This window comes from Apteryx rowi, unplaced genomic scaffold (genome assembly GCF_003343035.1).
Source record: "Apteryx rowi isolate R43461 unplaced genomic scaffold, aptRow1 scaffold_6, whole genome shotgun sequence".
Lineage (NCBI taxonomy): Eukaryota > Metazoa > Chordata > Aves > Apterygiformes > Apterygidae > Apteryx > Apteryx rowi.
Window position 1 is genome coordinate 2759251 of NW_020450871.1, and position 26281 is coordinate 2785531.

General features: G+C 51.4%; 1 protein-coding gene across 1 annotated transcript in view; it reads right to left on the bottom strand.

The window, feature by feature from the left end:
• FOXK1 (forkhead box K1) overlaps window positions 1-19218 on the bottom strand; it is a 69115-nt gene extending 49897 nt beyond the window's left edge. Inside the window, exon 1 of the mRNA XM_026082971.1 lies at window positions 18923-19218. Coding sequence (XP_025938756.1) covers window positions 18923-19218 — 296 coding nt within the window. The remainder of the gene's footprint in view (window positions 1-18922) is intronic.
• Window positions 19219-26281: the final 7063 nt, after the last annotated feature.

Here is a 26281-nt window from a genome sequence, read left to right on the forward strand (position 1 = left end):
CACAGGGCGTGCAGGAGTGAAGTCAGGCTGATTGACAGAGGCGCTGCCACACGGCGCAGCCGGGCCGAGGGGAGCGGCGACTGCGCTGCCTCCTGCTCCGCCGCGCAGCGCCGAGCACCGAGCACCGAGCGCGCAGCGCCGCGCCGGGGCCGCTTCCCTCGGCAACGAGGGAGGGGGCAGTGATGGCGCGGTTCCTCCTCCTCCTCCTCCATCTCATCTCGGCGCCCTGAGCCGCCTCAATTTGCTAACACGGCAAAAACTAAAATAAAACGTAAAAAAAACCTCACCCCCCACCCCCATTTTCTGCTGGGTCAGTGAGCAAAACCAGCTCGCGCAGAGGCCGGCAACGAAGGGGCAGCGCGGCGGCCTCGCACCCGAGCCGCCTGCCCGTCCCTTCTGACACTTCCCCTTCWGCTTGCATGGCTTTATCTCTTACCTTAAATTATTTCTAATTCTTTTAAAAAGTTGTTCATGTTATTTGAGTGATAACGGTCATGCTTTTCCTGCAATGGCAGCGTGCGAGTGGATCAGGCCCGTTCTCTGCTGGTTAGATGGTCCAGATTAAACGGGTAAAACTTTTCCGTATAGGCAATACTGGCGATACTTCGTACACTCCCAAATTGTAAAAATAACCAGAAAATACAATGAATTTGAAAACCTTGGGACCAGCCACAATCACTTCTGCTTCACGTGGGGAATATAGCAGCTCGTAGCAAGGCTGCTCAACAGTTTGGAGAAAATGGGGAAAAAAAGAACATCCCATAATCGGTCAAAAGTGCAGAGCAAATTCAGATATGACGACTGTAATTAAACGAGCTGGAATCGGTCCAGGACCACAGGGTTAACATCCCTGTTCCTGGAACGTCTTCTGTGCGATGTTTAATGACGGCTGGGCAGCCCGGGCCTGAGCGGTACATCTCGCCCGCGACACCGTCTTCAGCAGCAGAGCGCTCTTTGCCGCTTCACTTCGACACCAGCTCAGGGGAAGAAAGCAAATCGCCATTGCACGAAACGCCGGCACCGCTTCCTACGCAGCCGTGGCGTTTGCTCTGCAGCACGGTGTCGCGGTTCCCAGGGCAGAAGAGGGAGCACAGGCACGCCGAGAGGAGGGACACGAGAAGCGGCCGCGCTAGCGCCAACCTACCTGCAATTAAATTAATGCAAAAACAGTGCTCTCCRGCGCTGGGGAGCAAAACACGGCACGCAGCAGTGGGACTAAGCGCTTTCTCTTTGTGGCCCCTCGGTTTCTTTTTGCACCGATACAGCCGCTGTGTGACCTTCTTGGCTCTGGGTGGGAGCTGCTTCTTTTGCACCCGTGTGCCCGAGATCCTCATCCTGCCCCCAAATTGTTCAGAATCAGCAAACGCTCGTGGCCAGAAAGCAAGAGGTGGCCGTGCGGTCAGTCAGCCCCGGCATCGTGAGCCGCCCGAGCGGCAGAGCTGTCCTGTGCCTGTCGGCCTGTCGCACCAGGGGTGAGAGAAGGCAAGGCGAAACCACGTGCTCAGTGTTTGGCTTGCCCAAAGAAAGAGAAAAAGTGGCACTAGAAACGTGGATTTTAGCTCAGTCTAAGGCTTTTCTGAAGCCCAGGACTGGCCCATTCAACCAGAAGGGCCCGGAAAGGATCCGAAACAGGGTGAGGCAGCTACCAGACATGGTCAATAAGTTTTTCCAAGGCTGCACAGGAAAATGCGTTGCGGGCCGGCTGGCTGGCRAGGGCGCCGAGCCCCGCGTGGGCAGGAGCGGGGAGGTGCTGGTACGTACAGGCGTTAAAGGCAGCGCTGTGGCCTCGCGCAGCCACCCCGCGCAGGGCCAGGAGCCGTGCTACCGCGGGCCGGTCCCCTTGCCTGGCCCGCGCTGGACACGGGCTGTCCTGCCAGCWAATCTTTTCTGCGTGGAAATCGCTGCCAAGATAAATCACAGCTTCGCACAAAATGGCATCGAGCGGCATAAAGAAACGGGATTCCTCCRAGCTGCCGGATGGTTTGTGCTCAGCGTGGTGTCCTTGCCAGCTCGCGGCAGATATTCCCTAAGCTCCTTGCGCGGTGAGTAACCGAGAACCACGCTCTGCAGCCCTGCAACACCCTGCCACGGCGCTAATCCACCCTGCAACAGCATCAAACCGGAGGCCCTTCAGACAAGGAAACGCTTCCGCGCTCCTTCAGTCAACTAATCCCGCTTAAAGCCAAGCCGGCTACCCCAGTGTAAATACCCRATGTAAATGCACTCAGACTGTTTGAATTAAATTACGCTCGTTGCCTATGGCTGGACTGACTTTAAAGTGGCTCATTTTCCTCAGCGACTTTTAGACGGATACRTCTGCAGGTGTGGCCAAACTTCCCGACTCTACAAGTTGCATACCAAAACATCCAGGCGGCCAGGAGGCACCAGGCGGTACCGCGAACGGCRGCGAGCCGCGGGAGCCGGCGGCGATGCCGGCGCTGGGGCCGGCGGGGGGTGGCCCAGTCCCTCCGCCACGACTGCGATGGACCCCAGAGCCGCGCGGTGGCCGCGCACGGGCGCGAGGCCGACGCAAACGAGTCCCGCCGAGACCCTGCCTGCACAAACAGGGGGTTGACGACGTTGCATTAACGCGGCTCCTAGGTTTGTAGGGCAGAGCTGCCTAATAGCTGGGTGATTTACCGAGGGAAGGGTAGCCATCTGCCTGCTTACACGTTAAAATAATCCAAAACCCTCATGTGACTTTGTAGCGACGCCTTTAGCCATTTTGAGACGTTGGCCRGCTCCACCACGTCTGTGCAATAGGATGACCTGAGCAGGGAGGAGGGATTAAACGAACCAAAAGCGGGGAGCAGCTGGGAAGGGTCGGGCTAGAAAGGAGAGTAGCCACGAGTAGACTCAGCATTACTCAAAGTGCTGCAAAACCTGACTTTCCTTGTCAAATATTTGTTTGGCAGGGTGTCATTGCCGACTGTCTTAATATACAGCAGGAATCTGCTTTGTGCTATCAGCTGTGGGCAAATGAATGTAATGGGTTGTTATGGTCACCCAGATACCGCTGCATTGGGCAAACACAAGTCCGGCAAAAAACAGTGATAAAAGGGTACATTTCTGCGTTTATCTGCTGGAAGGTGCCTACTTAAAAAAGCCTGATCTGTGCAAGTTAAATACAGCATTTCTGTAGCACTTCAGATGGCCGTTTCTTGCTATTCTGATGGATGAGGCTGAATACATATTTATCGCGTCCCAGCTCAGCAAAGACTCTGCCTGGCTGCGGGCGCCGCGGGAAGTCTCTGCCCCTGGACCAAAGCGTAGTTGAAAAGCAGCCTGGGCAGAAGGGACAGACGTGACCCGCACGCGGGGCACTCGCCGCGTTCGCCCGGCAGCCAGACAACGCGCGGGCGCTGCCGGCGAAGGGCAGCCCTGGCCTGGGCCAGGAGGAGGAGAGCGGGAAAGCAACTGCTCCAACTTCAGCGCTCGTACGGCACAAACGCTTGGAAGAAACGTGAAAGCGGAGGGCGGCGTGCCCTCCGACTCGGCTGCTTCTGCACAGCTCCCCGGAAACCTCTTCCCTTTCCTGTCTCTCCGCCGTTGTCGTGCAGGTTTTGAGCACTTCTGGCCAAACCGATTTGAAGCAGGTATGAGAGAGGCACGATGTGCCCTGGCTCGGCGGGGTTGCTCTGCCAAACGCACCCGCGCGCGGGAGCAGCCCGACTCCTTTCCCCAGGTGCGTGCGTCTTAATTCCACTTTCTGCCTGGGTGAAAATCGCAGAGCTGCGACGCAGGAGCAAAAAGGGGGTTGATCTTATAAGCTGTTAGTATTTTCTTCTTAACCAAGCAGTTGCAAGAAGATAAATAAAATTCAGGTTGCCTTTTTTCTTTTTGTTGTTGAAACATATTCAGCTGGATGATAGCATCTCTCCGGCGCTGCCCCGCAGYCCCGACCTGGAGCAGCTGGCATAAATACCCTTGCCTGCAGGGAGACTCCTTCGGCTGCGACGGCCCCGCGAGCGGCGCAGAGGCATCAGGGTCCCGCCGGGCTCCGAGGGTCGGGGCAGCCCCAAAATACCCGTCCTCAACCCAAACAAACAGCTTTACAAATCCTTCCCAGCGGCTCTGGGCAAGGTTTTAATCCAGATGGCCTGATAAGAAAGGGGCCGCTCGTGAAAGAGGTGATACATCGATATGGGAATTAATTCATTTTCTGCACAGCTTTTAATCAGCAGAAGGTGGAAGGAAGCAGTGCCAGTGATTCAGAAACRTACTGCGAGCACCCACATTGCCCAAAGCTTACAGAAGATGCAAAAAACCCATTTTTCCTAGCACCGATGAGCTGCTGTGCTGTCGGGAGCAGTGTTAGAGATGGCAAGACCCAGCACGGGCGAGGGACCGCTGGAAGAGCAGCGATGGCCGGGGCCGGGGCTCCCTCCCGCGGGGGCCGGGCGGGCGCCAGCCGCCGTCTCGCGGCCCGCGCTGACCCAAACGCTTCCTCGTCGGCCCTCTCCCAGGGCTGCGCAGCCCGGAGAGGTCGGTCTTTCCGCAGCGATGGATTTTTTTCATTTTTAAATCAGCTGCGATCTTGTTTACTGTAAACTCCAGTATGCTGGAAATGTTTCTATCACAGTTTATTTAGGTTTCACAGAGGGATTTTTTTTTTTTTTTTTCCTTCCAGATCACACTTATCAAGAATGTATTTTCGCAGTAAGTTCTCCGAAATATGATAAAGACCTAGGAACATCTGATGCCCAGACTTTGCCGTTCCTATGATATTATATGATCTGCTCATTCCCAATGCAGATATTCTGTCTCTTCTAGCATCCGTGCCAGGGACTGCCTGATGTATGCTAGCCCATTTTGGAAAGCCTTGAACAAGACCATTTGTTGTCAAGATAATTTTACAAAAGCAATACCATTTCACGGCTTGCCGTTAAAATAATTCATAACATTTACACTGACATGTGCRCTGCCAGCTTTAAACCTGCTCAGCTAACTTTCTTTCCATTTGGCGTGAAACTTGGGCCTCAGTGAAATATATATAACAAGCCAGGTCTGACCTATTTGCTTTTAGTCATTTTTGAATGATCTCATTTTCTGTCTTTTCATCAATGCGAACAGAGAAAAAAAAAAAAAGCATATACTTTCCAACAGCTAAAACCAACTGAACCGATACGTATAAGATCTTATATTAAACATGAAGAATTTCAATCCAAAAGGAATATGTTTGGGGACTTTTATGAGCAACTGTAGCATGTATTGCCCGTCTGCTGCTTGAAAACAAGCCACACGCCTTGTCGGATGGTTGGAAGCAGCTGATCTGAAATATCTTGCTTTACAACATGCCCGAGGAATGAGAGAATCCAGTAAAACTACAGAATCTGCCCTGTATTATTCCCAAGCATTTAAGCAGAAAACACAGGGCCTGAATGTTTACCGACCCAAACCTTATACCGTCATTCACACCTTTATAGAGGGATCGTAACACGCTGCCCACACCACAGGGGTAACACCTGATGCCTGTCCCCTCCTGTGTTTTTGCAGGTGTGAACCGCACGTGGAAGGTCGGGTTAATCTGGAACCAGGACCACAGACCACGGCAGGAGGAGCGCGTAACAGTCCTCCTTCCTGCAACACATTTCGGTCATGAGCGTCCGACCTGGCAACCTCAACCTTGTGTTGAAGTCGATGGCCAACCTCCAGGACCTCAAGGTTAGACGTACTCCCAACATCTGGCAGGAGCGACCGTGGCCAGATGGATATGGTAGATTTGCAGGACGCACTTGCGAGCCTGCAATGGAGAGATGTGGGTAGAGAAAAAAGAAGTTGAAACCAACATTGCTGTGTCTGTTCTGCTGTCTGACCGCTGGCCTGACCCACACCGGCGCCCTTCCAGTGCAAGGAGCAAGCTGTGGGAAGTCCTCACCGCCTTCCCGCTCCCGGCTCCTGGGATCACAGGGATGCGCGTGYGCTCGAGGTACACCCCATGCCAGGCAGTGGGTTAAGCCTAGAGGAAGGATGCGGTGGCCCTTGACCATGTGGCTTTGCCTTTCCTCAAATAAGGGATGGGGAAGTGAGGATGGAGGTGAAGAGTGCAGGGGCTGCGCTGTCCTGCCCGGGGTGTCCCAKGTCCCAGGCGGGAGCAGCGCTGAGCTCCAGCTGCTGCAGAGCATCGCGTTGGGAAATTCGAAGTTACCGTGACCTATTCTGGGGTTTGGCTGCCTATGGCTTGTTCTCGAAGCAGGGACTAGCAAAGGCCACATCTGCTTTCCATGGGCCCAGGCATCCTGAGCAGCCCTGGAGCAGCCCAGCGGGGAGCAGGCGCTCCTGGGGACAGTCCTCTGCGACCGTCCTGCTCCTTTGCAGGGACACTCGTAACACAGACCAAACCCTTCGTTATATCTATAGCACTAGCCCTGCTTCCTACTTAAATCCTGGATTAAGTGTTAAACTCTCTTCTTTCTCCATTCTGCACTCCCCCTTCCGGCTGGTTGTGTTAGATACGTTGGTGCAATCTGGGCATTTGCTGCGAGTGCTGGGAAAAACGAGCTTTGCAATGATTATGCATCACCTCAAGGGCACACTGCCAACTTTAGAAAAACACCAGCTATAAACAGGTTTACTTACTTACATTACTAATAATGCCATACAGTTTTAAAAGTTGAAGGATTCTAAAAATCCAATTTACCTGCCCTTCAGCTTGGCCAATGAGAAAATCAATGGAATAGGTTTCACTTTTGTTTCCAGTTGTTTTCACTTACCTGTTCCCACTTGCTGATGCGCTTGCTTTACAGCCAGGAGAGGACGAGTTTGCTCAGAAAAACTGCCCACCCTGAAAATTAAAGAAAAAAAAACCCTCCAAAACCAGAAAGAGGAAGAAATAGGAAGGCATGAAAACATTTCTATTGATTTTTTTCATTAATAAATACAAGTTTTATAGAAATGAAGCATTTGCTGAATTTAACCAGAAGTCATTCAGCATCAACAAAATAATAATCATGTAAAAGTTTAATGGTCAAATCTAATTCAGCTTATATTAGCAAGAGGTTACTATTATGGAGTAATCTTTGATAAAATTCAGGGTGTTGTTTTTCTTTTTAAAGCCAGGATTAAAAGAAAAATAACATTAAAAGTAACCTTATAGAAAGTATAGATCTCAGACAAAGTTTGTATTAGCCAAACTAAAAAATAAAAATAGGAACTCTGCAGCCTTTAGGAACAACAAATCCAATCCCAAGGGCTCATTTATTCCTGGTTATACTTTTTTGGGGGGCAGGCAGGGAGCACGAAAGGAAGGGAATGCAATTTTAAAGAGATTTATGCATTTTGGTGCCTTTGTGCTCTGTCTGGCTCAGGGTGGAAAGAGATTTGGTGGCACCTGCTCAGCACCTCGGGGACGGTGCTGGGCTTCCGCACGGCCGGGCGGCCCAGGATGCTGAACAAACCCTCGGTCGGAGGGATGAGCCCCGAACTCGCCGGGATGAGCCCCGGACTCGCCAGCAGGAGCCTTTCTCGGTCTGCTGGAACGGACTGACGTCCCTGGACGGGCACGAGGAGCTCTGCAGCTCCCTGGCTCTGGCCTCCTCCTTCAGCCCTTGCTCTTCCAGCGAACCCACCTTCGTTTGCACTCCTGCCATCGCAGCGCTGTGTTCATTTAACACAAATRACACAGGGAGCAGCTTTGCCTGTTTAAAAATTATCCTCGTATTTGTGGTGCATCATCCTGCTCAGAGACATCGCCAGAAGAAACCCTGGTCCAGCTCCCCGGGCGGCGTCAGGGTCCCGGCTTGCGCGGTGCAGATGCCCTGACCCTTGCTTCTCTCTCACTCAGCCAGAAGATGTTTTTATTCGTCTCTTTTTGCTCAGAAATCGCTGCAGCCAGCCTGGCCGCTGGGGGAGGYGAGCAGGCGTTTTCTCCTTCGAGGAGGCATCCGCTCCGAGCCTCGGCACATCAGCGAGCGCATGCCAGTGTCGCTGGAGCTGCGTAGCGGCACGGAGCCCTCCTCTGGCATCGCGCTGGCTTGCTGGGGCGCAGTTTAAGACCTCACTGCTAAATGCCCGTCAYGATTATTCGGCGCTTTATTTTTGTGCCGTCCCCTGGCTGTAGGAAATTGGAGGGACGTTATCTCAGACCTCCTCCATGCTTCTCCTGGAGCGCCGAGCTCAAATTCAGCATTAGCAAAACCTACATCTGGAATAAGACCTCATAAAATATTGTTAGGATTGCTAGGCAACCGGGAAGCACATTGGGAGCCGAAAGGAGCCTAAGTGGGCGTAGCAAGCCAGCGCCGGCGTGCCAGGTGAAGAAGCGAGGGTATTCTTTGTGTCTCAGCACCAGCAACACTTTGCCTTCGATTTTCTTTTGCAAAGAGGGTGAGATACACTGCTCCCGCCTGCACAGAGGTACGTCGCTCTGTAATTGTCGGTGCCGTGGCCTCTAGCCTCCGATTAATCAAATGGATGAGAAACGCACCTAGCTGGAGCTTCTCAATAGCAGTAAAAGTAAAACAAAGTTTTTATGGTCAGAAAATTACCCACATTCCAGCTGTTCGCATCTTCCAAGGGCAAGGACTGTTCCCTCTTGCAAGAACGAGGGGGGCCRTGCTCAATAAAAACTTGTTTTATGCGGACTCAGAGCCGTTGTCTCAACCCGTTGTCTACGCCGCAGCAGTAACTTAATGCAAGCTGACTCTGGGAGGAAGGGAGACAAAAGCAGGCAATTTATTGGCAGAGTCTAACCCTAGTAATTGGCTATTTGCGGATACATACACAAGAGTAAAAAGGAAACGGAGCTAGGCTTGAAGGAACGAGGAGAAGAATTGCTGCAGGTGTAAACAGGTGAAGTTTACTGCTAACATCTTTAGCTGGAATCACCAAGCGGGTTTCTGTTTTAGCCCCCGCTGTCTCCAGCTCCAGAGCAGGAGATGCTTGTCCTTGCTGAGCCTGGCACGCGAGCCTGCACCTCGGTCCCCCCCAAACACCCAGCACGTGCCCGTTATCTCCCCACCGCCGTTAAGAGAGGCGTGCAAACGCGGCAGCATCCTGAAAGTGCCCTTGCRGTGCCGGCTTTGACCTCCGGCGGCTCGGTGGTGCCGATCGCAAATCCCCGGCGCGAGGGCCCGCGGGCGGTGGAAAYGGCCTCCGTGGCGCTGGCGAGCGTGGCCTCCCTCCCAGCAATTTGTTTCCCAGTGCTTCATTTAGCGTATAATTTTCTGTTAAAACAGCTTGCGGCCGGGCTGACTGAGGCATCGTTCTGCGCAGAGCCTGTCCGGCTTCTCTGYGTGCAGGGCTGCTCTCACCAAGCCGTTTTCAGAGGTTATGAACGGCTCCCCAACCATCTCCGGTGCTCTTGGGTGCCCAAAATCAGTTATCTGGACATCTGCAAAGCCTACTCTGGTCTCCTCCCACGCYGACACAGGGCTTCGGCTAATCTGTATTCAAATCGTCGGTACTTACTCATGCGAGATGTTTCATCAAGACAAACGGAGGTCACTAAAGATTAATGGTGAGAGCAGGAGCTGGTGGTTTTGGCCCATCTTCTGCCAACAACGGGAACGTCTTCTGAGAAGCCAACACGCCTGGATAGTCCCGTCCTGTACAAAAAGGGACTGMAATCAGCTAGATTTGTTGAGAGCATTAATTAGTATCCCTGTAGGGCCGGTGCTGCCATCAGGCACCCTGCAAGAGCTCCATGTCGGAGGCTGCTCTTCATTAGAGCTTGGTCTTGAAGAGCTGAGGATGAGGCACCCAAATATTGTGGTGGGACAAACCTAAGATTTCCACAGCATTGCAGGGTTTGCTTAGAAGAGAGATGATAGCTCCGTATGGTACGTGCATGGTGTAACTACACCTCTTATTCCTCATGTCCCTTCCTTGCTGGATTTGGCACAGGAAATCTGCCTGAGATGTATTTKTCTGTTCCTGGGAGGGAAGCAGGTGCTGTTTTTCTGGTCTATGAGCATCACAGGTCTGGGAACAGCAGCCTCGYGGGGCCCCGGGACACGAGGGGAGCTTGCTGTTGGCACTACCACCTCCAGTGGGACAAGGTGGTCGCCAGCGCCTGGTGGGTTCCTCCTCTTCCTCGCCTGCAGAAAGCAGGAGGAGAGGAGCACAGCTGGGGGTTCCTCGGGATCAACCACTCCCTGGCTCCTGGGACCTTGCTCTCCTTGCCCCATCTCACAGGTAATTTTTGGAAGCTCATGAAACTTGGCCACGTTGCCTCAGCCCTTTGAAGCAAAGCTCCTGCTCCAGGCTGCATCTGATACACGCTGGACCTCAGCATGGCCGTGTTGGTCCTTTCAGTAAAACATATTGCACCTAGAACTGTAAGTGGTACAGGGGCCAGGCACCTTAAGAAATGGTAATTGCAGACCTGGAGCAGCGGGCTGGAGTCAACAAAGGGACGCTTCATCCAATTCTCAGCTGSTATTTTAGGATACTTTTAACTTTTCAAATCAGAAAAGGAAGAGGGGAGGAAAAGGCAAAAAACCAACCCTCCATTGTGGTGCGATTTCTTAAGCTTGTTCTCAGCCCTACGGTGAATTTTGGTGCGTGTGAGGAGGCTGAAGAAAATCCATTCAGCTGTTTCGGAGGTTTCAGAGCATGAAAGTGACATCTGGTTTAAAAATCGAAATGAAAAGAAATTCCCTTTGCTCATCAGAGTCAAAATGGGTTTTGGTTTCGTGCCTCTGATTTAGTGTATCTGCAGCTCCTGCCCTGGAGAACACTGCCCTTTGCTGTATTGATTTGGGGGGGGGGGGGTGAAGTTGTGTTGCAAACACCAAAATTAGTCAGACGGATGCCCAGGAGGGTGGATGGGACTCGGGGCACTGGCAGCCCGGGGCGCGCTCACCCCACGCGGGTGCAGCGGGACGAGAAGAGTAAGGTCACGACTGCCGAAAACGGCCACCGTGAGAGCCAGCGCCAGCCACCYGGAGCGGGGCAATAGCTGGAGATGCCGCAGGAGGAAACCTGCCACCGAGGAAAGCAACMCTGGAAAAACGTGTTTCTGCTCGGGCACTTCCTAGGATTTCCAGAGGGGCCGTAAATCCCGCCCGATTGCCTCCCCAGGCCCGTGATTACAGCCCAAGCCAGCCCGCATCTTCCAGCCCCCTAAAACACGAGCCGCGGTGCTAAAGCAGCCCTTCAGCCCCTCGCTGCACACGCACATCGAGGACTTAATCCCCTGCGGCCAGGTGTCTCGCCGCCTGGCCCCACCTCGCCGCTTCGCTGGGCCTTTGGCTGCCGCTCGGCGCTTTGCTGTGCTCGGCGCCGCGCTATAGGTGGCAGTGCAGGATGCGAAGTGCAGCCCCGCTCGCGCCCCGACGCCGCCGGCTCCTCGCCCGGGTGCGGCGCAGGCGGCTCCCCCGAAGCCTTGCGCTGAGCAGAGCTGGCTCAAGCTCGCCCTCAGCTTTTTTTTTTTTWACCTTGTCCTTTAACGATAACATGACCGCGAGCCCCGGAATTTACGGTGACTTCACCATCAAACGTGACGAGGAAGCTCGCTGTGAGTYGACTGCTTCTTCTAAGGAAATATAGAAGCACCCAACATTCACTGACAAATTTGGCCGTGACGTTCTGCTGCGGGAATATTTTGCATTTCAAAGGGACCGAGCGGTTGATTTCTCTGAATATTTCTCACTGCGAGGCCACATCTGTGGAAATACTCTGTCCATACTGACGTTTGGTTGCTGTAAATAAAAGTGTGCACTTTCTCTGCATCCCACTAGTATTTATAAGGACCCTAAAGCCTATACAAATGTAACCATTTGCAGCAAACTGTCCATTTTATTCTCCCTTTGCACAGCTTCCTGGAGTTCTGGGACTAAAACGAAGAAAAGAAGCAAAATTCAACTCAGTTCTGCAATAGAAAATGTATTCCCAGCAGGGATGGTGATGCTACCAAAGAGATCATGCCAGGAAGTGAAAAATATCATAAACAATTACAGCAAGATGCGCCTGAAAAATCCCTCCAGGTACCCAGCTGCATCTGTCGATGCTTAAACACCTTCAGAAACCTGGTCACCAGCCGACTGTTCAAGATGTTGGAAAGAAATTTAAAAAAAATAAAAAAATCAGACAGCAGTAAAAAGCTGAAGAAAGGCAAATTTCTTTTGTCACCAGCAAGATGAAGGGAAAAACTCCAGTTTTCTCTAATGAGCAGGATGGAGAACGTGGCAAACAAGGACCGTGGTGGCGGTTCATGCCAGGTACACACGGCTCCGGGGACCAGAGGCGGTGGTGGCCGGTGCCAGCCGACTGTCTTGTGCCACCTTCATCCGACTGCCCGACCAAGAGCTCCCCTCCGCTCGTCCCGCGGCTGGATGGATGAAGCAGCGTCGCCATCTCCGACAAGGAGATATGCAGCACTTTTCCCTTACAGGATTTTAATGCGATCTTGCACATCAAGAGGATTCAAATGACAAGAATGAATGGCAGCAGCCAACCTCGTGGCTCGATAGTCTGATGAAACGCTGCCCTGGCACATCCATCACTCCCTCCTGCTGTCAGGAGAACGCCCGACTCGGGAAGATGAGTTTTTCTTTCACGGTGTTAAAAAAAAAGGGGGGGGGGGAAGCAAGCATCTGTCCTCAAGCCTGACTCCTATTCAAATGTACCTTTGAAATAAGGCACAGCCAGGTACGCAGAATCCGTGGTTCAGCAGCGAGCAGGCAGGGCAGGACTGCGAGCGGCCCTGGCTGAAGGCACGGGCACGGGGCGAGGGCTGGGCTGCGTGCAAGCGCACGTCCGAAACTCCGCAAAGCGCAGCAGGTTGGGCCAGCCGGCAGACTGGAGGAAGATTCGTGCCTTGTCGGCGGCAGGTGCAGGCTCCTTGTGCCAAGCCCCGTCCCTTGCAGCGGCCTGGCACCCTGCAAGAGCGCACGCGGACCCGAGTGAGATGTAACGAGGTGCTAAGCCTGGGGAAAGCTCTGCGGTGAGAGTATCTGCTAAGCCCAGGCCCGCGGCGATGCCGCGATGCACATGCTGTGTTAGTGGCAATGTTCACTTTTGCAAGGTGCCCCTTCGTCTCCCTTGATTTTTAAGTAAGTGGCCCTGCTCTAAAGCACGGACTCCCCAAGTTGCAGATAAGACTTATTACCTCCGAATGCTCCTTCCCTTGGTCTCTTCAGAGCCTGCTGCTGGCAGCACTGCTGTGGCTAAGTAACACGTGAAATCAGAAGCAGCTCCACGAACCCGCACAGGGCGGGAGGGAGGTTCCCATAAATAAGCGCGGGCGAAAGGCAGCGGCAGGGGCAGCAGGGGCAAGGACGGCCCGGCGCTGCGCCCGCGGACGCGCTTCCACCCCGCAGCCCCGTTACAGGCTCGTGCGGCCCCGCCGGGCCGGCACGTGGGCTGCGAAGAGGAACGTCTGAGCGTGACAGCCACAGCGCGGCCCCTCCGCGCTGCTCTGAAAATTCAGGGTTAATGTCTCGCGGGAAGGGGGAAGAGTCAGCATTTTCCCAACATGCCTCATTTTGCAGGACGCAGCGGCACGGTTCGCACTAATTATGAGACACTGATCCCATTATTATGGAGCAAAATTACCAAGCGCTGGAAAGAGCACAACAAAAACCAGCCAAGCGCTAAACTTCAAATGAGGTGGAAATAATGTCTTCTGCGTGCACGAGGCCCGGATTTGCTAATTCAACATTTCTGAGGTCAGCAAGCTCGAGCGCGGCAAGGAAGACATCGGGAGCGGGAGCAAACTTTGGGTCTGAAGTTACCCTTGCTAATGAAGGGGCGGGCAGGAGATAAACAGGATAAATCGTCTCCCTGCATCTCCCGGGCAGCAGCAGCACCTGGGAAAGGGTTTGAGACGAAAGGCGTGCGGAGCCAGAGCGAGCAGGGAAGCTGCTTCCCAAGCGCAGGGGGAAGCGGGGAAGGAGCATGAGCGGCTGCTGGAGGAATTTGCCATCAGAGGGGTGGGAGGGCTGCAGAGCAAAGGAGCCAACAGCGCTGCCTTGTGCAAGGCTTTGCAATGTCCTCCTCAGCCTGGCCGCTGCCGGTGTCCCCGCCAGCCCCTTCCCGGCAAGGCGGTCGGCCGTGAGCGTGGCACCGCGTGGGGATGAGGGGACTTGTTCTGCTTCGCACGTGGCATTTGGCCGCCCTGTTTTGTTGCCTTGGCTTTGATGCAATGAGCCGGTGGGGAATAAAGCTCAGCAGGAGATTGCTTATGCGGTTTCTAACCCGAGAGTTTCTTTTAGTGGCTTGCTGCCTCAGGAGAAGGAGAAAAAAAGAAAAAGAGAAAAAAGAAAAAAAATCAAGGGAGGAAAACTGGTTCAAGGTGTGAAGAATTCATATGGCAGGAAAGTATAAGATGTTATTGGCTCTGTCCCCCTTGGCTCCAACCTCCGTCGTCTCACTGTGCTGAGCATTTACCGTTCTATTATTGCACCTAATGATGGGGACATTTTAGCTAGTCCTGTGGAAAGAGCCTGCCCGCGTCGCTGCCCTCGCAAACGAAAACCGCGCCGCCTTGAGCTCCCCTCCCTCGGCATCCGATTGCAGCTGCACGGGGTGTTTCGGTACTGATAACCATCTTATTTTCACGTGAAGAGCTGCTTCGGTGCCATCCTTGCCCCTCTTTCGCGGGCATCCAAGGCTCCRCGTAAAACTTTTTATTGATCACATGAAGAGCAGCTGGGCTCCCTCCAGGCCCTGCCTTCACCAAGCGTTTTGATATCGGGAGAAGGAGAGGTTCAACAGAAAGCTACTTCCCTCGGCTCCCTGTGACGGCRCACCGGGGCCGCTGGCTTCGCTGCTCTCCGCCAGCATGCCATCTAGCAAGCGGGGAGCAGGGAGAAGGATTTGTGTCCCGTTCCAGGCGCGTCTAAGGTCACTTATACCCAGGCACGGTGCTAGTCTGCAACAAAGGCAGGAACGAAGCCTCCTAACGAGCGGAGAGGTGATCAATAACGATTTCCCCAGGCTGCAAGCGTCCCGAGACACCGGAGAGAGCCCCAACCGTGGGCAGGAGGCATCGCAAGCTGAGCGGCGTGGGCGACTTCGCTTTCCGCGGGCCAGGGCAACGGTGCCGCGGGCAGTGATTTGCTTCCCACCTCCTTTTTGGTCCCTTCCCACTGTCACCTTTTGTGCAAGCGAGTGAGAGCAAACACGAACCACCTCCAGCTCCGGCCATCCTGAGCTCCCGGAGAACAAGATTAATGAGAGCGACCAGGAGCCTCATCAGTCCTTGTTTGGGCAATCAGAAATCCCAATCGAAACCTGCCGTGACTCACAGCTATGTGCTGGCACAGATCTGACCTCGTTTGGATAACGAAGGGCAGATCCTGTTCTGAACTGCGTTATAAAATCTTGGTGACTGGGTGTTTATTGCAGGGGGCCGGGAGGGCACTGTCGGCTTGCTGACCTTGCTGCTTTTGGGTGGCAACGCGCGATGACTTTGGACCGACGCAGCYGGAGCGGCTGGGCCCAGCGGCTTTTGGGAGAGACGCAATGGCGGCAGCAATGCTGGAGCCCCTTGGTGGCAGAAATGCCCTGGACCAGCCAGCTGGCCTGGTGCTGGCGGGTATCCCCCGTCCGGCACAGCCCTTGGGGAATAAAGCTGCCCTCCTCCATCCCAAGCCCTCGATGGCAGCAGCAACTGCTGCGGTGCAGCAGTTTTGAAGCAAACCAAGGTCCTGATGAGATGGACGGGAGGAAGCGTCCTCCTCAGAGGTGCACGTTCTCCCCCAACTCAAGGGCGGGCTGCGCTCACCCCTAACGAGAGCGGTTCCAATAGCGGCACTGGTGGGAGACCCACACTTCTCGGGGAAGGAAAACTAGGAGCCATCTGCGTTTGCTTTCTTGGGCCAAAGGAGGGACGGTCACCTCTGTTTCTCAAGATCCCACCAAGTCCTCTGCATGGACCTACTATTAAACAGACCTTGTCCAGGGAGAAAGACAAAAGCGCTCCCAGGCTGGAGTTTGTCAGCCAGCCCAAAATCACCCATCTCAGTTTCGCTTTAAGGACATGATACTGATTACCCCCTTTTTAACTCCTCATTTGAGGAGATGACCAATGTAAAACAAAAAAAGGGTAACCCACCACCATCATTTTTCAGATTTTTTTCCTTAGCTTTTCCTAGAGGGCAGATCCACTCACCGATGGAAAGGTGAAGCCTGCTTGCTCACCAATGTTTTTGCTTTTCTGCTTCGCATACAGCTTTATTTGCTGGTTGGTGAGAATGAGAGCTCCACTACTATTGATTTTTTTTGAACTCATATAGCTCTGAAACACTGCAGATATTGCGTGGACTTTGGAACAAGATAAGAAGAAAATGTAATCACATTCGCAGCCTCTCCAGCCCTTTAATTAATCTGGGGAGCAAACTCTAGCTGTAGTTTCAGACCCTCAGAAATACTGACCGTCTCTTCTGGATATCCTCATTTTCTACAGAAATGTATAGATACTCAAGGTAAAATAGCACCTCACTGGAATTTTAAGTTCTGACACAATCTGTTTTTTAATAGATTTGGGAATTTCCTTGGATCTGCTAAGGAGAGCTTCTTCTTCAGGACCGACTGCTGCACAGCTCTGTGCAATGGGCTAGAAAACAGAAATATTCACCAGACTTCTGCTAAAATAGTAAATGGTCTCCCTTCCTCAGTGCAACCTTAAGATGGAGCAAAACAGTTAAAACAAGCTATAAGAAGCTTCTCCAGAGGGAAGACCGATAGAAATCGGAAAATGCTGGGGGTGCAGCCCAGCCTTCCCAGGGACCTGATGCAGGGAAAAAATCTCTTATTCTGGTTTCGCGCACGTTCCTGTTTCCCTTCGGGGCAGGGCGCGAGGACTCGCGCCGCGCCAGTGCCCCCGTGACGCTCCGCAAAGCCAGCGGGAGCCTCCCGGCGCCCTCCGCCCGGCCAAAATCGATGGGATGAAACGAGCACAAATGGGACGGTCGCCAGCGGCCCGGCGGCGCGGAAGCTGGCCGCCACGCGTCCAGCTGCAGCTCTGCGCTGAGTCGCGGCTGACAGCTCCTGTAATGATAACGGATAGGGCCAAAGCCGCTTCGCCTCTCCTTTGGAGCAGGCCAGCTGCCTCCTCCTCCTCCTCCTCCTCCTCCCTCGCGTGCAGGCTTGCCGCACCGCCGGCTCTCGTCCGGGATGAATTTCGACCGCTCGATAAGCAAACCACGCTCCTCAAACTGCCAAAGCCCAGAGCGATGAAAAAGCACCACCTACGCACGCCGCGCAGTCAACCCAAGCCCTTAGCTTGGTTTCAGCCCCATCACGCCCTCGGGAAGCCCCCTGGGCCCAGCAGCCCCACCGTGGCGGGCACRGCTGGCGGCACAAGGGCAATCCCAGGCTTCACCTTTAATTTTGTTTAGAACTTGCCAGGTTTGGCATAATGGAATAAATCATACCACTGGGATGCCACAAGTGGCCTCGTGTGAATCTCTTCTCCAGGTAGATATAGCCAATGCCAGCAATGCCGGGGATGTGCCATAGGCTTGATGACATGCCATGGGTGCAAGGACATGCCATGGGTGCAAGGACATGCCATGGGTGCAAGGACACAGGTGAGCGCGGCCCCGCAGTCTGAACGCGCGGTGCCAGGCTAAGCCGACCTGCTGCTCTGTAACCACAAGGTCAAACCGCATCAAGGACCCAGCATGAGCGGCCTTAAGGAAAAAAAATCAGGCAGGAAAGTTGAAAGTTGGCTGGCCTTATGTCAGTGTGCACGGCCACATGCCTAAAAATCACTTCCRACACTTCTGCCCTGCAGGCAGCCATCGCAAGTTAACCAAAACAGCAGCAATGGGGATTCGGTGAGGTCTTGCCCCGAATCGCAGAGCCCGTGCCCGGCTCCGCTCCATCAGGGAGGTGTCGCTGGGCAGGTTGGGGCAGGCAGCAGTGAAGCAGCTCCAGGATGTTTATACAGCCCAGGTAGCTGATCCCTAAAGCAGAGGGCATCCCGCGTGTTTGGGGAATGGCGTAACCGGGGGTAAACCGGGCTGCTTGCGAAAGGCGACGCTGGGAGGCACGGAGCGGAGGCGCAGCCGGCGCACGCAGGCGCRTCCCCTCGCCGGCTCTCTGCCCGCGCCGTCTTCTCCGGGTTTGGGCTGGAGACTGCCAGCTCTCCAGGGCATCGTCAGGTTTTATGGCTTGCACGCATTATTAGTGCTTCACAAGTAAATAATGTCATATTTCACTGTTTAGCGCTGGAAAGCGCAGTAAAAAGCTAAAGTCTGAAAAGCACCGGAAAATAATTTATGGGGGAGGAATGAATTTCCCGTCATGTCAAACCTGTGCCAGAATTTATCACCGTGYCCTTCAGTATGGGTCTCTGTCCAACATTTTAAAGGTCTTTCTTTGTCACACATATAGGCTCAGGGAAGCTGAAGGTTATTAGGAAGAGTGGGAAATGCTGGGGGTACTGGAAGAAGAGAGAGCAAAGAGTATTTTCGGGGCTCCCAGGAGCATTCCTGCTGAAAAGCAGCTCAGCCTTAAAGAAACCAGTTGCACAGTGGCCAACAGCAAATATCCTGTTCTGCATGGTGAAGGGATAAAGSGGAAGGAGGCTCAGCGTCAGTTCTGAGAACTGCTGGGCTCGGCATTATTTCTGAAATGCTTATTAAATGCGTAAAATGATGCAAAGGTGAATGAGAGCTGCCTGGACGAACTGGGGGTCCGTGCTCAACATGCAGGCTAAGAGCTRGAAGCTCAGCGCCTCTAAGTAGGGTCTCATCCTCCCTTTCCACCCAGGTAAGCAGCACCAGTTACTCAGGCCGACTGCAGAGGCAAGGATTACTTGTGTGTACACGGATTACAGGATCAGGCTGAGAAACTTGAGAAAAAGGGTTTTGAAGCCGCTCTCCCTATCTCCGCTTTTTTCCTCGAGAACCGGATGCGCCGCTGGGCACACAGGCGTGAGCGTCAGCCCAAGGGAATAAGTGTGTTTGAGAGCTGCTATTTCTGTCCTTGCCATTTATACCTGTCTTGTCAGATTTGCACCTGAATTCACCTCGGCGGCGGCGGCGGCGGCGGTGGCGGCAGCCAGCGCATAACCGCTGCCCGAGGCTCCGCGGCTCTCCGGTGGGAGCGCGCCGAGCCCTGCTCCGAAACACGCTCCGCTCTGGGTGCGAGGAGCGGCGGGGAGAGCCTGCAAACGTCCTGGCGCCGGAGACGGGCTCGCTGCTCCGCGGCCGGCCCCATTCGAGACTCCCTCGCCAGCAGAGCCYGGTATTTCACATCGCTCCGAGTACGGACACGGCCCCCGTCCTTTCCCACGCCTCCCTTAGAGATTTCCGGGCCCGGCATTTTGAAACACCGTCAGGTAGTCACCAGCTAAACACTCAACAAAGTGAACTGCATGGGCAAAGCAGGCAACGAGAGCTGTTTTTACAGCTAGGCGTGAGACCGGAGCTYGTGACCTCCAAAAGGACGTTTGTACGAGAGCCCGAGTCCAGATAAGCCAGTCCCATCGACACTTTGACCCGGGTCCACGCTGCTGGGYGCATAAACTCGGTTAACTTCACAGACTCACTTCTAACCTGCAGTTGAGAAGATGCAGCTTTTTCCTCCCCTCCGCCCTTTCCTGTTTTTTTTTTTTAATAGTGCAGCTATCTTAACACAAATGCATGCTAAAAAAAGACTTATCACAGGCTGATTCAAACAACAGCCCAGATAGCTGCAGTCACCTAAACGCCCATGTATTTACCTTGCATAAGATAATTCTAAGGACTGAGTCTCAAAACAATCGCATTYGAATTTAGTGAAAACAGAACAAGTTCCGACTTTAAGCTGAGACTTTAAGCACTGCAGAAATGCTATTTCGGAAACAAGAGGAAGCATCAGGATGCACTGTTACGTGGTATGAAAATATCCTGAAGGGAATCCTTTTTTAGCATTACAGGTAGCTGGAAGCAGAGCAAGCAGCTGACCAGAGGGACAGGGAGCCGGGTGAGGGAGCAGCAGTTTGGAAACACTTGTATTTACCTTGTTGTGTAAATGAGAAGCTTCAGAAAACCAAGAGTTTCCATTACCGTACACAGGCCTTTCCTCTGCAGCCGGGCGCAGCGCCTCGTGGCGGCACCCAGCCGACCCTTTCACCCTTCCCACCGCGCGGACGCCCGCAGCGCACGCGAGCGTCCATGTGCCGTGGGCCTGACGTTGGCTACGGCTGCGCCCAGAAGCCCTCGTGAGACGCTGCCTCGCCTATCTTGGCTCATCAAAGAGGGGTGAAGGAAACAAACGCTGCCAAGYCAGGCCATGGAGAAGCAAGTGAAGGATGAGGCCAGAATTCCCTTTTCTTCTATTACAAATACTTTGGTCTCATGCGTCTTATTAACTAGCGTGGCTATGACTGTGGTGGAACAGGACCTGCCAAGTCATGGTCAGAGTGAGTCATCCCTTGCAAAGCTGGATTGATGGTGGGGAACATGACGGAAGACATTTCGTTATTCTTGCTTCACGCTCAGTCTCACGCAGTGCTTTGCATAAGAAAATCCTAGYAGCTCTGGAGGAACAATTAGCTTTGTCACCTGTTGACTCCTTCAAAGCGACGGATCTTTCAAGTGCACTTGCTCCACCAGGCTTTGACGTGCAAATGCGGAAGTTGGCTTGTGCAATGGCTTGCGCAGACAACTCTTGGAATTACTTTCATAACCAAAATCATGGGGTGAAAAAGCAACGCTTATCTGCATGCAGTTGAACCCCTGAGGGTATCCTCTCTATACTTTCCAGGAAATAACGTGATTATGCACCTTGTACCGGGAATACATCTCTTTGAGTTTATACTTGTCCAGACTTGTTCCTGTTGCTCCCTTTTGGAGCAAAACTTGGTCTTTCATTGTATCACAGGTAAGGAGTCACGTGCAGTGCTAACAGGATACAARTTCTTTCCTTTATTAATTCTCCACTTATTTTACAAGGCTAAATTGGGAGAACCTCAAAGTTACATTTGTATTGGATTGGGCAAAAGAATATACTGCTGAGAGTTAATTAGCTATCCAGACATGATATAGTTTTTATAGCTGTCATTTCTTATAATGAAAAGGAATATAATAGTGTATTGTAAAGATTATGAAGGAAGATTGGTATGTTTCAGAGATATTACTTTAACTGAAAAGCACCTGAAAAATGTCCTAGTTTCTGCGTAGCTCCAAAGCTCAGGATATGGAACAAAACATCCAGGGGAATTAATTATATTTTTGTTGATTTTTTTAGCAAGTTTTTTAAAATCCCAAGGAAACCTATGTACAGGAGGGCATCAGTCATCTATACATAGAACTGCATAAAGTAGCATTACAACCCCCTCCAAATACATTGTTGTTGGGTTTTTTTTTTTAATCTAGCTGCACTGTATCAATATTTTAACCACTGGCAACAAGATGTAGCGTTCATTATGAAGCATTTTCCTGTGGGTAACTAAACCATTGTCTATCAGGGAAAATAAGTAGTTGTCTCCCCACATCTGCCTATGCAGAAACTGAACTCCTCATATTGCTATGGCAGAAGAGCTTTGGTAAGAAATTTATTTTATTGCTCTCTCCTCCTACCAGCAGCTATTTTATCTAGCCCGACTTTACATTATCTGAACTTTTTTTAACCCCCAAACCACAATGGGAAGTCTCCTAAGCTGTASAGGCTAGAACCCCGCTCATTTCCAGCCTGACTTTTATTCATGGCTGGGTTATACCCATCTGTCTCTGGGGCAACATCATAATTTGATTAAATAGCTCATCTACCTGGCATTTATCTCCCGGCAACCACCTTCCAGCCCAGCTAGCTGTTTGCTAGACTTTGCGAATGGAGCTTTTTATGGGCCCGTCTCCAGGGTGGTGAGGAATGCCAGGCATGCTGGACTCCCTAACCAGACCCCRGGGAGCTGGTGCGTTCAAACTCGAGGCTGCGCCGAGCCGGGCACAGAAACTAGCTTCCAGCTCAGAAGGTCATATGGTCTCAATACGCAACCGTAGATCTTGCACCACAAAATCATCGGGACTTTTCCCCCTTCTCCTAGGTGGTGAGCCTATCCTTTTTAATGTGGCTGTCTAGCCAGTTAGGTGTAGAGTCCACTCCTATAAGTTTCTTCCTCCTTAGCTGGCACACAACTAGCTGATCATATTAGCACCTTTGACTTAAGAAAGAGTCTAGGCATAGCCTACATTAAAGGCCCTGAGATCTTCCCCTGGTTCATTTCATTAATTTGTCTTCCTGACAAGCCTTGCTACTAACTGCTCTTCTAGAATATCCTAAATTACTCATCACAACCAAATCTAGACCAGTCCTACTGCTTGCCAGGTTGGTGTTTCTTCTGTGCAGAAGTCTGCAGTCTCTCACAGAGAGATTATCTGAGCTCTGCCACAATTACTAGCATTTTTTCTGATCCCTATCTGCAAAGTTCAAAGTACTCCATGATGATGTAACTCCCCAGCAAAGTTTATGTCCTAAGGAGTGCTGCAGATTCCCTGCCATGGCCAGTCCAGCCCTGGGAACCTCTAACAAATTCCCAGAAGTAGCTCAGCAGAACCTCTTTTATAATCATACTCAAAAGTGAGTTAGACCTAAAAATTTGGTCTTATCCAGCCTGCCTCTCCTTATTCCTTTGCAGTTCTTTTCATCAGTAACACAAAATRCTACCTACTGTTTTTTTACCCATAGTTCTTTCTCTTCCAAACAGTGCTTTCTCCTCTACACCTGTGTCCTGGTCATAATTGCTATTCCACAGTGCTCCTGTTACCCCTACATCATTCGGTTTCACGGTTTACGAAAGAAATACATGTTCTTCCATTTAATTGCCCAGCCCCCAGCCATTATTGCACACAAAATCCCTCTTGCTCATCATACCTTGTTCACCACCTGGATTAGGAGCACTGCTTTCATTACACTGCAAATAACAACGCGGTACTACTTTGCTTTCCTGAAAGCCATTAATCCATTAATCTGAGCTACTTAGTGGCATTAGAAGTGGAAAAGCAGCTCAATTCTCTTCTGAATTTGCTGCAAAGTTTGGCTTTTTAAACCTTTCACCCTCAGCCTGCTTCTCTCCTGGAAGCGCGGTGACAACACGGGAATTACCACATGGTGCAGCAGCCTAAAGGTTTAGGCTGAGCATTGCATATAGACTCAACATTGCACGTTACGTGTAACGCTGTCACCCGTGAATGAGACAGGCTCTGTCACTRGAAGTGCATTTCCACAGGTATAATTGCAATCTCCGCTTAGGACTGCGCCTTTTCCCACTGCGGAGCAGCGTGTCTCTGCCAGCAGAAAGTTGTGTTGTCGTGTTCACCGAAAGCTGCGACAGGATGCAGAGGACTTCGAAACGTCCATGAGAAGCAGAGTATGCCTAAAAGCTCAGTGGTGTTTAAGGAAGAAGACAGGTCTAAAGGACCCAAATAGAGTGAAGGGACAACCTGTGGGAAGGAAGAAAGGAATGGAAAATCCCTGAAGCAGTAAGTTCATTCTGTTCTCTTGTTTCCGTAAAATAAAATTCTTAATTTCTTCACTGTCAGAAATAATGTCCAACCTCCAATTTTAAGACCCTCCCCTCCCCCCCAGTTTCTGAAAACTAAAATTCTGTATTTGGGGAGGTTGCCTTAAGCCTGGTTTTCCAAGGCAGTGAGTCTTGCCTGATGATGCTGTTTGTCTGTCTGTCAGACAAGCTCTTGCATCTTCTACCTCAAATAATTTTTGAAACTGTTAGTCAGTGCTAGCCAGACRGGATACGATAGAGATGACTGCAGCACTGAGTTTCTTTGGGTGTCAGGAAAATAAGCCATTGGGTAGAGAGACTCTAGTTGTCCTCTCTGAGAGAAGTGCTGAAAAGCACTAGCCCCTAGCAGACATCAGAGAATCCACAGGATAGCCATWAGTAACTGAGCTCCTTTGGTTCTGGTGATCATGGGGCRAGCTGTTTGAAACCAGACCCTGTTTTTCTTGCTTGGTATTTTCCTCTCATTTGGTTTCCTCTGTGTTCCTTTTCCTGCCTCTCACCTCTTTTCCTTGACTCATTTTGTTGCTGAAAAAGTGGAAGAGCAAACAACAGGGAAGACAAAATGAATTTTCTGCAGCCTCTCATTTTCGCTGAAAATCTGGGACACCACTGTCCTTTCCTGAAACAGATTTATGAGTTTTCCAATTAAGTTAGGAAGAGAAAATGTATTTAGCTGCTGGACTACAGGACAGTCTTTCTTTTGCATCTCCTCTGTGTGGAGAGACCGCAGTGACAACGAAACCCAGTGTGCGTTATTGGCACAAATCTCTACTGAGCTGCGAGACGCACGTGGCTACGCCTAGAGAGGGATGTGCCTTTTGGAGCCTCGGTGGCTGTGCTAAACCAGGTTTTGGCTTTGCACTATATCAGCTCATGGATGGTGCAGCCCCAGGCAGGCAGAGGCCTCCAGAGGAAGGGGAGAGGGTGGACAGGGGCTTGGTGGCGTTGTCCTCCTCCTGCCTTGGCTGAACATAACATCAAAAGTTGGTGTTTCTCTTCTCTTCCAGGAATGGAGGGCATGAAGAGAAGTCTTCCTCATGCTCTCCTTGGAAGATGCCAAGCCAGCGCTCAGACACGACCTGCCCCTTCTTCAAGCGGCATGAGAAAGCTTAGCCAGGCCATCCTGCCRTCCTGCCTCGGCCCCCGATGCCGGCAGCTCCGGCGGTGCTGCAACCTAGGATTAGGGGATGACGATTTTAATAGAAAGCCAGCTAGGGCATAAACCCAGCTCTGAGCTTAACATGTGATGTGAAAGTCAGTCATTCATTCCTGGGTCATTGACTTTCCTCTGGCATGGATCAGTAGAATCAGATTTTTTTTTTTTTTAATTTGTCAGCCCTCTTGAGGACTTTTTTTTAATTAAAAAAAAAAAAATAGGCACAGTCTACTTGCCAGTGGTGAAAAGCCCCCACTTCAAAACCAGCAATGGGACTTGGCACCTKTCTGCTTGCTTTCAGCTGGTCCCAGAGACTATTCTTACCCTTAAAAATGACCCAAGCAGAGCAAGGATTGAAGTTTGTTTTTACAGAGGATGGAGCAATCCTACAGCAATCCTTTTTTGCAGATAAACTGTATTACCCATTTCCTAACATGATAGGTCACGAACATTTGGTGACTACTAAATTCAAATTTCAAGGAAACGTCAAAATGTTGAAAGGGGAACTTTGCAAAAACAATCACTAGTCACTTGACAGACTGGACAGGAAAGCACAYCTTTAATCACATACTCTCACGATGTATCTGAATCAAGCAAGGCAGGACCCAAAACAAACTTGCATAACTATGTCATTAACTTGTCTATTCATGTCATAAATTGGAGCAGACTGCAGTTATTACAAATTAATCTGCAACTGGTTTGTGTCTGAAGTTCAGGGCAAAGGGCAGGCAAAGGTGAAATGGGTACAGATGTTCCCAAGATAAGGTCAGATGATGGCTCTCAAACTATGTCTTGTGTCACCATGTGGATCGATATCCACATATCAGTCAACTCATCAATCATAGCACTACCCGTAGAGATAAAGGCACGTGGTGTTCCTAATACTTATAACAACACCCAGTGCATTCAGTAAACTTCCTTTTGAGGATATCRGCTCTGTTAGCAGGTAGGGAATTGCTCGTTTTAAAGTTATGAATGAAGCCCTAAAGATGTTGTAGTGTGCCTCTATGTAAATCACATATCCTCCTGCCCTAATGTTATGACCACTAACATCAAACACCGCCAAAATGGCCAAGCTTTCTCTGCCACCATAATCTTCTCTCACCACATGTCCGTGTCTCTAGGATGCTACTAYGCTGCTGCACCATCCTCAGGAGGGAACCATTACAAAGCTCTTGTTTTCCCTTTGATTTTGCCCCTTGCCAGGTGCTGCAGAAAGATGTTTTTTTCCCCCTGAATCCTGAGCTGTTGTTTTGGAAATGATGGCACCATGGCCAAAGTCTGCTCACAGTTGTAGAACAATATTTTTCTTATAAAATGTCCAGCCACAAGCCAGCAAGCAAGGTGGATCTCCAAATTCTTTGTAGCCTATTGGGGTGACTGGGGCAAGTCATGCATTTGTTAGAAACTGTTTCTGACCACCACAGATGCAAGCTGACAGTCCTTTCTCTTCACAACGCATGCAGAAACAAAGATATTTTAAACTAAATCTTAAGCTCTGCCAAAGCCAATTCAGCTGCCAGAAAAGATCTTGTCATACAATACACCAATAACCTTTTCGCTTTTCTTTCCCTTACCCTTTTGTAAACCAACTCTGACACCTGCTTTGGGATTTACCTTTACACTGCAACTTGGTTTTATTTATTTTTGGTGTAGGAGCCCAGGAGCATTACTCAGTGAAAAGTCAGTTATTACTGACTATTACAACAGAGAAACTAACTGGAATT